The sequence below is a fragment of the Conger conger genome, chromosome 4 (assembly GCF_963514075.1).
Source record: "Conger conger chromosome 4, fConCon1.1, whole genome shotgun sequence".
In the NCBI taxonomy this organism is placed as follows: domain Eukaryota; kingdom Metazoa; phylum Chordata; class Actinopteri; order Anguilliformes; family Congridae; genus Conger; species Conger conger.
The window spans coordinates 74,849,854-74,863,170 of NC_083763.1; the positions used below are offsets into that span (position 1 = coordinate 74,849,854).

The 13,317-nt window shown below is 42.0% G+C and overlaps 2 protein-coding genes across 2 annotated transcripts in view; both read right to left on the minus strand.

Annotated features, from left to right (window-relative positions):
* LOC133126723 (E3 ubiquitin/ISG15 ligase TRIM25-like) lies at positions 1-6,188 on the minus strand. Its single transcript, XM_061239060.1, has 6 exons — positions 5,598-6,188; positions 3,270-3,365; positions 2,796-3,029; positions 2,129-2,557; positions 286-479; positions 1-70 (listed from the first exon to the last, which is right to left on the minus strand). The coding sequence occupies exons 1-6, from the start codon at positions 6,186-6,188 to the stop codon at positions 1-3; spliced, it is 1,614 nt and encodes a 537-aa protein (XP_061095044.1).
* A 3,032-nt stretch (positions 6,189-9,220) lies between these two features.
* The window catches only part of LOC133125926 (E3 ubiquitin/ISG15 ligase TRIM25-like), a 45,369-nt gene continuing 41,272 nt past the window's right edge, over positions 9,221-13,317 (minus strand). The window contains exons 5-6 of the mRNA XM_061237681.1: positions 10,526-10,719; positions 9,221-10,310 (exon numbers count right to left, since the gene is read on the minus strand). Of these exons, the coding sequence (XP_061093665.1) occupies positions 10,241-10,310; positions 10,526-10,719 (264 nt within the window). The 3' untranslated portion in view covers positions 9,221-10,240. The remainder of the gene's footprint in view (positions 10,311-10,525; positions 10,720-13,317) is intronic.

The following is a 13,317-nucleotide window of genomic DNA, read 5'->3' on the forward strand; positions in this document are numbered from 1 at the left end:
TCATTCAATGCCTTTGGCTCTGAGTGCTGCCTTCACTCTCTGCAGGAATCCAGGCTGGTTGCACTCACGCCTGTGTAAGACAGAAACACACACTGATCAAGGAGCAGAAGGACTGAGCTCAACACAGGAGACATGGAGAAACCCACAGGTTCTACAGCCACACTGATGCTGCTGGTAACTGAGAGATTATCAAAGATACAATAATCTATATTCATACAAATAATCTGAAAAAGAAACCATAACCTGCAGTTACAGAACTTTGTGAATAACACTAAAAGACTGTACCCATATGCATCATGGGGGATGTCAGTGAAGACGACTCTGTCTGCAGCTCCATGGGTTGGAGCCACAGTAAAAATCAGCTTCTGCTCAAAGGCTCTTTGCAGCAGCTTCAGCACCTTCCGGCCCTCTGGGCTGTCTGGTAAGTAGGACTGTGTGTGGAGTCCAGTGAAGGGCTTCCCTGGGTTGGGATGGGCCTCCTGCACACACAATATAACACACAGGGAAAAGGGCAAAGGTATGGAAGTTGATCTTATGTAGCATGTGTATGGATCATTACAGTACATACTACATTACATTATAGTCATTACATACAATAAAGTGCTAATCATAACTATAACATACATACATACAGTACATATCTTTTCAAAAACTGTTGGACTCAAAAATACAGACTAGATCTGCTCCAATCTCTGAAATCTCCAATAAAATGGACACACTTATACAAAGAATGGGTGAGGTCGAGTGAAGGGTTTCAGACGTTGAAGACGACGACACAGTGGCTGAAAACTACACTGGAATCGTCCCTTCAGAAAGCACAGGATCAACTCCAGGATTCGTCAACAAAATCTTAAGATGTGGGACTGAAAGCAGGCGCAGAGGAAAATGAGCCCTCAGGTTTTCAGAGACTTGCATCCCCTCTGTGCTCGACATGCAGGTAAAGAGAGACATAATGAAACTGGACCAGGCTCATCACACTGCATCACAAACAGGACCAGAGAGAGAGACTCCACAACTGAACATAGACCAACATATGGGCCAACATTAACAATGCCTGAAGGGTTATCACCCACTACCTATTCTCTCAGCACTAGTGGGCAATCCTGATCTCCTGCCCGCTAAAACAGCTCAGAGTTCGATACTTGGCAAGGAGCTGCTTTTAATAGAATTCATGATTTATTCCAAAAAGGGGTATTTCAATTTTTTGAATGCTTCATATACAACACCAATTACATGAGGGGACTTTCTAAATATCTAGAAATTAGACATTATGATTATAAGCAGATTACCCCGGATGTCTCTTTAAAACATCTTGGAGCAAAATCTTGCCAACCGTATACATGAGATTGGATCTACACGCAAATTCAATTTCATATGCCACATCAAATCTAGCTCTTTTGGTTGCCTGTCTGTAATTCCACCATCTGTGATGGAAAAGTCCAGAAAATCCAGTTACAGTATATGTGGCTGCATGGGTTGGTACCTCCTTTAATCAAAGATTATGAAGATATAATTATGGGGCTCTTCAGCTCTACCCTCTATAGCACTAATACTATGAGTAGTTCATGTTTATATACCTGGCAAATATATAGTATGAGGTGAAAATAACAGAATAAAAATAGCATGTTGGGGAACTGCACAATATTACTGTGCTCATAGAATGTGAGCAAATGTGATTTTTCTTCATGAAGAAATAGATTGGCAGTGAACTCGATGCATGACACTGCTCCAAAATACATTTTTTCCCAATGCCTATTGAAATATGAAGCCCTCCTGAATGAATGCTGATTTATTACTGTTTGAATTCCACTGGGGTTATTGTATGTAATCCTTAAATATGTCATTCCAAATCTGTAATGTTCCCATGTCATCTGTCCCTGCATATCCCTGAGCACATGGAGCCCTGTGTATTGTAGTTTAATTTAGGTTATTTTAATGTAATATTTTGTCTTGTTTTTACTTTGTTGTCTTGTCATGTACGGATCTGACATTGTACTAGTGTGAGGGGGACGAGTCCTAATATCATGAATAGGCTACTTACAGTCATATATTTATATTGCTGTGAGCTCCATTCATCATACTGCAGAACATATTACACTCACATGAAGTATGAAGAAGTATTACTTACTGTCTGTATTCCATCAGGAATATTGTATGCAATAATGAGAAACGTAGAGATTTTCAAATGTGTCATCTGTCCCTCTGGCTGGTCTCCCAGCACTCTGAGTGCTTGTTGACACACTGGACACTGGAGACCCAGTCTTTCTACAGATCTCTCCAGACAGGCTGCACAGATGGCATGGGTACACATCAGCCTCTGCTTCTTCTGAAAGGGCTCCATGCAGAGGGGACAGGTCTCCCCTTCAGTAAAGCAGCCATGAACACCCACTGCTCTGCCTGCCCTGGAGATCTGAGACATTTCCCCCTTGCAGACGTCCTCCAGTCGCTCTTTCAGCTCAGAGACACATTTCCTCACAGCCTCAAAAGAGATGTGTGGACTGACAGTGATGCTGGGTAAGTCTCCAGGTCCAGGAGGGGCACAGAGAGACTTAGAGCTCTAATGAGAGAGAGAGAGAGAGAGAGAGAGAGAGAGAGAGAGAGAGAGAGAGAGAGAGAGAGAGAGAGAGAGAGAGAGAGAGAGATGGTAACTGAATATATGTCTGGACAAGACTAACTACAAGATTCGAGGACAACAGAAAGTGATCATGTCCACAGTGTGGGTCAGAAATTCCAGTCAGATGAGGAATCAGGTGCAGCTCCATCAGACAGCTCTGTCAGAGAGCCAGTGATGTTACCTGGAGGAAATGGATGTGATCCTCTGTGTGTGAAAGCTGCTCCAGCTCAGCATCTCTCCTCCTCAACTCAGCAATCTCCTGCTCCAGTCGCTCCAGGAGTCCTTCAGCCCGACTCACTTCAGCCTTCTCCTGATCTCTGATCAGCTGTTTCACCTGAGAGCACCTTCTCTCAATGGAGCGGATCATCTCAGTAAAGATCCTCTCACTGTCCTTCACTGCTGTCTGTGCAGAGCTCTGTTAGGAGACACAGAGAGAGGAGGGCTGTACATTTTAACTAGGCCTTTCACTCAGCTCTTACTGGGACCCCAGACAGCCTGTTCCCCACAGTGTGGCTCAGTGGGATTGAGCCCCACAGGGCTGGAAAGTGGCCCAACACTGGGCTCCTCGCTGGCTGACTGGAGGAGAGCCCTGACTGAGCCCTGAAATGGCTCTTCCAGCAGCCAGCTGTTGTCTTCTCCTCTGGTCAGTACCCACCTTGAGTGACTGCATAGCCTGTCTCAGATCCTGCAGCTCCTTCTCTCTCTCCTGGATTCTCTGCTGGAATTTACTCTGTGTCGCCCCCAGCTGCTTCTGTGGACATACATCAATCATTCCACAATATCATGACTACAGTATGTACTACTGTCATCATCCACCATGGCTCCTAAAGCTATATCATAACTCAGTAACTAAGCAGCTGTTGCAGCTAGCCATTAGCCAAAGACAGCACAACAGCAGAATTTGTTTTCTGCTTTCAGTGACTTAGAATCTGCAATTATATTTTAACATTTTACATTTGTACAAAACCATACGTTTCCTTTACAGGATGTATCATATATTTGAGTGATGCGGTATACTTTTTAAAATTTATATATAAATAAAGTCCATTAATCAATTCGGCCCTAGTGCTTATGTTTTTTGTACAGTTAGCAGTTGAAACTGTACTCCTCTCTAGGGTCTTTCACTGCATTTATCCCTGTTATGGGTTTGCACTTTGCACTTTGTTGTATGTCGGTCTGGATAAGAGCGTCTGCCAAATGGCATTGATGTAAAAATGTAATGTATCAGATACTCCCACTGTCTCTACTCCTTTCCTACATTACTACAGCTATGGACAGAGTATCACCATGACACCCACATATTTAGTCACCATGATAATCCCTTGAAAAAACTGAACATGGATATTTTTCTTGTTTCTATCCCTCTTTGACACAAATTATATGGAACAATGTTCTTCCAGTACGAATTGTGCAGTTTAATCAGATCAGATATTCCCCCTTTCTCTGTTCTCTACAAGTGTCAGCCTTAATTTGGGCAGACATTCCATTTTAATCCATACATCCATTCATGCATCACGATAATAACATGGAAGCACTGAATTGGGATATTTTTCCTGTGTTTCTGTTTTTGAAATTAAATTTCAAACCAGAGTCAGAAATCCTCCCTGTTTACACTTTAATGCGTCGCTAAGCAACAGCACCTGCATGCCCATGAGCTGCTGCATCATGATAAACTTTTCACCGTTGATGCTGCTGTCTTTAATGAAGCTGTGAAAGGTGAACATGTTAACCTCTGCATGTTCTCAGACACGGCTGATGTTCTCACAATGCTAACATGTCAGTTTAGTGACAAGGCTCAGTTCACTTCCTGTTTTATTTGTGTTATCACTGTGGATTTGAAACTTCAAACACATTTTATAGATTCAACCTTAAAGTTGCACAGCTTTCTATGCATTAGCTGAACTTCATTTCTGTGACAGATTTGTGTTCACAATGCTACTTGCTGTGTCATCACCGTTTTCAGAATTAGATGTGTTTTACATTGTAATCACATCCATGTACTACTAAGAGTTTTATGACACGATCTAAAGAGTCAGGTTGGTAAAGTACCTGCATTGTATTGTAAATGTTATTCCTGATTTTGAGTGTTAATATTAGGGTGAGAAAGCACAGTCATTTTGAACAGTCTAGAGCAGAGGTGATTGAGAGCAGCACACAGTGATACACTGGGGTATAAAAACCTTTCCTGTGAAAGAGAGGGGTGGGTCTCTCATGCACTGAGTCTGTGAGGTAGAAGAGTGGAGTCAGTGGTCAAACAGTGGCTCAACACTGGAGAAGGGCTCTCATTGCAGAATAAATCTGAATAGTCAGCCCAGCAAGCAGTAACAAGCAATCCATTCTACAATCAACACAACTTGATTTCCATCCAGGCCCTCCTGTCTGTGTACTGACCACAACCAAAGAATGTGTTCAGGTGACTTGGAATCTCACATCACAAGTTTTAAAACTTGTTGCAGCACAAAGAAACTATATTTCATAATACCACCTGTATCAATATGTAGTCTCTTCAGTCATTCAGAATACAGACTAGAAATTGTATTTATTCCATAATTAATGAATTGTTGTGTCCTGAAATCTTATCCCATTCCAGGCCACTAGGTGGCACTGTAACTGCTGTGATACGACAGGTGAGGTAGTCAGGAAGTGTTGTATTTTTGTGTGGAGTTGTTGTGAAATGCACGATGACAGTAAAGTAATAGAAAAAGTGATCCTCTGTCCGGTGCTTCTTCTTTAAGTGCTTTAATACAAATACATAACACCAATATATCCAGTATATAAGTTAGAGACCCCAGAAAGATGCATTTCATGAACATGTGTGAACAAAATTGAGTGAGTAGTAATATCATATGTAAATTTGTAAGACTATGCCCATGCAGATATGTTAAAATATTGTTATAGACATAATATCTGTATATATCTGATATATTCTTACTATGAAAATCAGAACTACGCATATTATATTTTGGCACATTCCAGTACTTACTTGTTTCTCTGTTCTTGCTGTCTCAACAGAGACTGTATCATGGCCTCTGTGATCCTCTATTGTACACAGATAACAGATAAACTGATAATCGGTTCCACAGTAAATTTCCAGAGGTTTGTCATGATATGAGCAGATCTTCTCCTGCAGGTTTCCAGTGGCTTTGACCAGTTTGTGCTTCTTAAAGGCAGGAGATTCATAGTGAGGCTGGAGGTGAGTTTCACAGTAAGAGGCCAGACACACCAGACAGGACTTGATGGCTTTGCGCTTTCTCCCAGTGCAGACATCACACGCCACGTCTCCAGGTCCAGCGTAACAGTGAGCAGGAGGAGCAGCTTGGAGTCCTGTCTTCTTCAGTTTCTCCACCACTTCAGCCAGCATGGTGTTTTTTCTTAAAACAGGCCTTGGGGTGAAGGTCTCTCTGCACTGGGGACAGCTGTAGACACTGGTATGATCACCCTGACCCCAGTAGACCTTAATACAGCCCATACAGTAACTGTGTCCACAGGGAATTGCCACCGGATCCTTCAGTAGATCCAGACAGATCGCACAGCTCAACTGGTCCTGATCCAGAAGACCTGCAGCCTGTGCCATTTTACAGCTCAAAGTGAGATTAGTTGTAGTTCAGAATGTGGTCTAGTTTCCCTAAATCTGTTTGAGAAAGAGCACTAGCTATTTCCTGGTTCTGAGCAGACCCACCAAGATGGTCGGTGCTATTTTACTGCTTGCGCTGACAGAGACAGAGTTTAGCTTCTCTGAAACTGCGTGACAGAGAGAAAGGGAGAGATGCCCTATTTCTGGCCACAGATGCAGGTGTGGTGGTGGAATCAGGAAGTGGACTTTGTTTTCAACTTTTTTGCTACTTTATTGCCGCTTCATTAAAACTGGACAAGAGGCAACATTACTGTCTGTTCTCAGTGATACTGTGTTGCTTTGATATTGCTCTGGAGGGCAGAACCTGTTTATTGGTCAGTAAAGTAAGTCAATGACTGACAGCTCACTGTAGCTCCACCCCTGAAGGAGTTAGGATGATTCAGCAGTGGAAAGATTTGTGGCCAATCAGCATGAGGCCAGTGACTGAGAATTGAGTATGGATAGACATGCCCTCAAATTAACGTTTCCAGTCTGTACTTTGACTTCATACTCATCATTTTATCTTTTTATTTCGTATCCCATGTGTTGGAGTGCACGTACCATACATAATCCCCGACATGAGTTGTGTCATAGGACTGTGTCATATCAACCTGTGGGTACCAGAACCTGGTACCAGACAGGGCAGTTTGAGTTTCTCAGAAACTGCTGATCTCTTGGGTTTTCGACACGCAGCAGTCTCTAGAGTTTACAGAGAATGGTGCAAAAAAACTAAAAAACATCCAGTGAGCAGCAGTTCTGCAGACAAAACGCGTTGTTCATGAGAGAGGTCAGAGGAGAAGGGCCAGACTGGTCAAAGCTGACAGGAAGGTGACAGTAACGCAAATAACCACACAGTACAACAGTAGTATGCAGAAGAGCATCTCTGAACACACAACGCATAATAAAAGGACATTTATTGTAACGGGATAAACCCTTTGAGAGGTATCCACTCGTTTTCGAGGGGGTCCCAAAACGCGTCGAACCTCTCAGTGGCTAGGCTAGAGTAGGAAAAGGCTTAATGAGATTAATAAATACCCAATAAAGTATTTATACTGAGTGTATTTGCCTTGAATTCTTGGGGCTTGTGTGAATGAAATTGTGCACCAGAGGGCGCTCCTGCACCAGGCGTGCCCGAATGATGTACTTCTCCACAAAACACCAAAAGCTTGAGAATTGTATATTACAGATTTTTACAATCACTTTGGCACTAATCTCACAAGTTTGTGCTCAATTTTCAAAACCTTAGACACAAGACTCAAAAGAGAAAGCACTTGTAACACAGCCTGCTTGCCTGTTCAAAACATGCATTGTGCATTCATATCTTTGAAGAAATCTTCCACTTCCAAACTCTTTACTGGGTCAATTAACTCATTTATCGTGAAATACTGGTTTATATATAAAAGATATTTGTAGCTTCACTGTTTAGTTGTATTTACAGCATTTTAATATTGCAGTTAGAATACGTGATACATGTTTGAAAATGTTTTTCTTTTTGTGGTTCTAAATAAAGGGAATAGTGGAAACAGTAGAAGAGAGTGGAATCATTGAACAAAATGTGAATGCTGTAAAAATATATCATTACAACAAACGTTTCTTTCACAGTTTTTTTTTTTTTTTACAATTACTACAAGCATTTTTTTTTCAATTGCAACAAGCATTTTTTGATACAGAGTTTAACTTTTCACACAGTTGGCACAAGAGCATTGTATGTGGACCAAACGGAATGATTTTTTCATTGCTTTTAAAACAATATCAGGCTGAACCACCAAAATCTATATGTTTAATTTGCAAATAACTGACAGAAAATAGTGCATCTACTGTAATGCCACTGGTTGTTAGCGTTTTTTAGATCCTTGTTCTGTGAATGAAAAAACTAGTTTTGATGCATTTTGTGAAGTAAATGAACTATTGTGAAACTGCATGTTGCTGCAGAGTTGTAGCACCAGGCACTGGATGTTATTTCATTGATCAACATGCGCAGTAGGTAATAATAAAAAAGAAAAATCATTTATTCTAAGGTCCGCTTAGAATGAAGATAATTTTAATAATTCTGGAGCCCACTGCATGTAAAATAGAGAAAACATCAATATATGTGTGGAAATATTTGTTATTTTCTGTGAAACATGAATGGAGCCAGTGAGAAAATGGGCTTCTTGAGCAAAAGTATAGACATCAGTAGAGGGTGCCTTCATGTCATCTGGTGAAACCTTCATGTCATCTGGTGAAACTGATCACTCGAATGTTGGCCCCTTCATCTGAGCACCTGCTGGCTGAAAGCCATTAAAATCAGCTGTTCTTCCCTCCGACACCTGTTTTTTGTTGTTTTTGCGTTCTTTCGCATTTGATACACACAACAGCCCTACACAACATTATACAGTCACATCTAATTATTATTTCCGAAATGTATTGCGTCTGTAATAAATGTGGCCTTTTTTTCTTCATTAAATTAAGGCTGTGTGGCTGCCATTTCATCATGACCATTGAGCTGGGTCATCACAAAGCCAAACATGCTCAAACTGCATTCACTGTTGGTTACAGCTCAAAGTACAAATATATATATGCTATATTATATATTATTGGCATTTTGGCAGACGCTCTTATCCAGACCGACGTACAGTTGATTAGACTTAGCAGAAGACAATCCTCCCCTGGAGCAATGCAGGGTTAAGGGCCTTGCTCAAGGGCCCAACAGCTGTGTGGATCTTATTGTGGCTACACCGGCAATAGAACCACCAACCTATCGTGTCCCAGTCATGTACCTTTACCACTACGCTACAGGACGCCCCTACATGGAATTAGGAGTTAACAAAGTGTGTGCTGTATGCATGCTTCAACGGTTTGTAACTTTTCTGCCAGAGAAAAAACTTCAGACAGTTGCAGTTTGCCATTATCTCGAGACAGACTGCAAAACAACATCTTTCTTTGTATTCATTTTAACATTTTGTTACTTAAAACAACCAATTACATCACATCACACACATGTACTGAAGCCATTTCCTGGGAATCTGGATTATTTTTTATTTCAAGTTGGAAACAGGACTGTATCATATAAAACATGGAGAGCCAACACCAGTTTACACCAACGTATACTGCCAAAACCATTAATGCCTCACTGGAAGTTTAAATATGTACGTATTTTTACCTGTAAAAAAGGGTGAAGTATTCAAAGTTTTCCAGAATATCATTTAAAAGGCCCTCAAATCCCTGACTTGCTCACTTGTGTCAGAGAGTCTGATGGAACAGCTGGTTCAGTGCATTAGGACCATGCAGATGTAGTGTGGTTGGCTCGGCTAGTTCGCTAGTAAGCACGGATGGTGCGGTGAATGCGTAGGCTGGTAGCAGGTTATCGCGACAACACTCCCCGATGACGTAACCCTCAAATTCAAAAGAACGTTGTTGCCCTTGGCTAGAGGCGAGCTTGTCTTTAGCTGACTGGTAACGCGTTCGTTCAACAAATAATTTGGACAGATGAGAAGGCCGGGGTTCAAATCCCACCTCGGACTCAGGCAATTACTTCACCTGTTACACAGACATAGAGCAGTCTGATTCCATCCGTGTACTTTAACATCGAGCCAAGCAGACAAATCTGAATCCCTACTACTTTCTACCCTTTTAATTCATCTGATCATTTAATGGGGACATATTCCATGAAAATATGTATACTTTATACCGTGCAGCTAATTCATTCCTTTATGAATCAGATACACAAATAGAAGATGGATGTGAAAAGTTGATTTGTTTCATTAACTGAAATGTCAGGACACCACCCTCGGATGGCAGGCCAGCAGGAGACATAACATTTTTACAGCAATAACATGAGAGCAAAGTAGATATGAAATACGTGTCGATGTGTATGCAAAACACAAGACAAATTCCGTAAAATACCTACATGATAATACGTACACATAATGCAATTAGAAATGCAAATAGTCATGAGGACGAAAAGGTTTAAACAACCATAACTATTAACTTTAGTGAAAAGATATAACTGAATGAGTGGAGGTCTCTGTTCATCACTCAATGCCTTTGGCTCTGAGCACTGCCTTCACTCTCTGCAGGAATCCAGGCTGTTTGCACTCAGGCCTGTGTGAGACAGAAACACACACTGATCAAGGAACAGAAGGACTGAGCTCAACACAGGAGACACGGAGAAACCCACAGGTCCTACAACCACATTGATACTGCTGGTAACTGAGAGATTATCAAAGATACAAGAATTCATATTTATACAAATAATCTGAAAAATAAACCAAATCCTGCAGTTACAGAACTTTGTGAATAACACTAAAAGACCGTACCCTGATACATCACAGGGGATGTCAGTGAAGATGACTCTGTCTGCAGCTCCATGGGTTGCAGCCACAGTAAAAATCAGCTTCTGCTCAAAGGCTCTTTGCAGCAGCTTCAGCACCCTCCGGCCCTCTGGGCTGTCTGGTAAACAGGACTGTGTGTGGAGTCCAGTAAAGGGCTTCCCTGGGTTGGGATGGGCCTCCTGCACACACAATATAACACACAGGGAAAAGGGGAACTGTATGGAAGTAGATCTTGTGTAGCATGTGTATGGAGTACATATTACATTGCATTATAGTCATTGCATACAATAAAGTGCTAATCATAACTATACAGTGCATCCAGAAAGTATTCACAGCATATTAAGGTCCTGGAGTGGCCTAGCCAGTCTCCAGACCTAAATCCCATCGAAAATCTGTGGAGGGAGCTGAAGCTTCGATTTGCCAAGCAACATTCTCTGAATCTTAAGGATTTGGAGAGGATCTGCAAAAAGGAGTGGACCAAAATCCCTCCCAAGATCTGTGCAAACCTGGTGAAAAATTACAACAAGCGTCTGACCTCTGTGCTTGCCAACAAAGGTTTCTCCGCCAAGTATTAAGTCCTATTGTTCTATGGATCAAATACTTATTTCATGTGAAAATATGATATTAAATTTATAAAATTTGTATGATGTTGTTATTGTGGATTATTTTGTTATATTCTGTCTCTCAATGTTAAAATGTACCTATGATTAAAATTCTACACAGTTCCATTCTTTGTATGTGGACAAACCTACAAAATCAGCAAGGGATCAAATAATTATTGCTCCCACTGTAATTATGGGGCTCTTTAGCACTACCGTCTGTAGCACTAATGAGTAATACTATGAGTATTTCATGTATATATACCTGGAAAATATTATGAGGCACTGCACAATATTACTGAGATCCCAATGCCTATTGAAATATGAAGCCCTCCTGAATAAATGCTAATTTATTCCTGTTTGAATTCCACTGGTGTTATTGTATGTAATCCTTAAATATGTCATTCCAAATCTGTAATGTTCCCATGTCATCTGTCCCTGCATATCCCTGAGCACATGGAGCCCTGTGTATTGTAGTTTAATTTAGGTTATTTTAATGTAATATTTTGTCTTGTTTTTACTTTGTTGTCATGTGATGTACAGATCTGACATTGTACTAGTGTGAGGGGGAAGAGTCCTAATATCATGAATAGGCTACTTACAGTAATATATTTATATTACTATTATATTACATTCATCATACTGCAGAACATTATCACTGACATCACATGACTCCAATAGTAATGAAATATGAAGAAGTATTACTTACTGTCTGTATTCCACCAGGAATATTGTATGTAATCACAATAAACCCACAAATGTTTGACAAATGTGTAATCTGTCCCTCTGGCTGGTCTCCCAGCACTCTGAGTGCTTGTTGACACACTGGACACTGGAGACCCAGTCTTTCTACAGATCTCTCCAGACAGGCTGCACAGAAGGCATGAGTACACATCAGCCTCTGCTTCTTCTGAAAGGGCTCCAAGCAGAGGGGACAGGTCTTCCCTTCAGCAAAGCAGCACACTGCTCTGCCTGCCCTGGAGATCTTAGACATTTCCCCCTTGCAGACATCCTCCAGTCGCTCTTTCAGCCCAGAGACACATTTCCTCACAGCCTCAAAAGAGACGTGTGGACTGACAGTGATGCTGGGTAAGTCTCCAGGTCCAGGAGGGACACAGAGAGACTTAGAGCTCTAATGAAAGAGAGAGAGAGAGAGAGAGAGAGAGAGAGAGAGATGGGGAGAGAGATGGTAACTGAATGTATGTCTGGACAAGACTAAGTACAAGATAAGAGGACAACAGAAAGTGATCATGTCCACAGTGTGGGTCAGAAATTCCAGTCAGATGAGGAATCAGGTGCAGCTCCATCAGACAGCTCTGTCAGAGAGCCAGTGATGTTACCTGGAGGAAATGGATGTGATCCTCTGTGTGTGAAAGCTGCTCCAGCTCAGCGTCTCTCCTCCTCAGCTCAGCAATCTCCTGCTCCAGTCGCTCCAGGAGTCCTTCAGCCCGACTCACTTCAGCCTTCTCCTGATCTCTGATCAGCTCTTTCACCTCAGAGCACCTTCTCTCAATGGAGTGGATCATCTCAGTAAAGATCCTCTCACTGTCCTCCACTGCTGCCTGTGCAGAGCGCTGTTAGGAGACACAGAGAGAGGAGGGCTGTACATTTTAACTAGGCCTTTCACTCAGCTCTTACTGGGACCCCAGACAGCCTGTTCTCCACAGTGTGGCTCAGTGGGATTGAGCCCCACAGGGCTGGAGAGTGGCCCAACACTGGGCTCCTCACTGGCTGACTGGAGGAGAGCCCTGACTGAGCCCTGAAATGGCTCTTCCAGCAGCCAGCTGTTGTCTTCTCCTCTGGTCAGTACCCACCTTGAGTGACTGCACAGCCTGTCTTAGATCCTGCAGCTCCTTCTCTCTCTCCTGGATTCTCTGCTGGAATTTACTCTGTGTCGCCCCCAGCTGCTTCTGTGGACATACATCAATCATTCCACAATATCATGACTACAGTATGTACTACTGTCATCATCCACCATGGCTCCTAAAGCGATATCATAACTCAGTAACAAAACCACTAAGACTGTTGCAGCTAGCCATTAGCCAAAGACAGCACAACAGCAGTATTTCTCTTTTGTGCTATAACTTTTTTATATTTAAGTACCAGCGTACTTATCCCTGGTTGTAATGACGGGGACTGGTGGAGAACCAGGAGCGACTAAGGGTAATACCTTTGAAG

Excerpts from the sequence above, each read along its gene's own strand:
- LOC133126723 (XM_061239060.1), bottom strand. The coding sequence starts at position 6,188 with ATGGCACAGGCTGCAGGTCTTCTGGATCAGGACCAGTTGAGCTGTGCG. Across the intron at positions 3,366-5,597 it reads CAGCAAGAACAGAGAAACAA|AAGCAGCTGGGGGCGACACA; the intron begins GTAAGTACTGGA and ends GTATGTCCACAG. Across the intron at positions 3,030-3,269 it reads AGGCTATGCAGTCACTCAAG|AGCTCTGCACAGACAGCAGT; the intron begins GTGGGTACTGAC and ends GTCTCCTAACAG.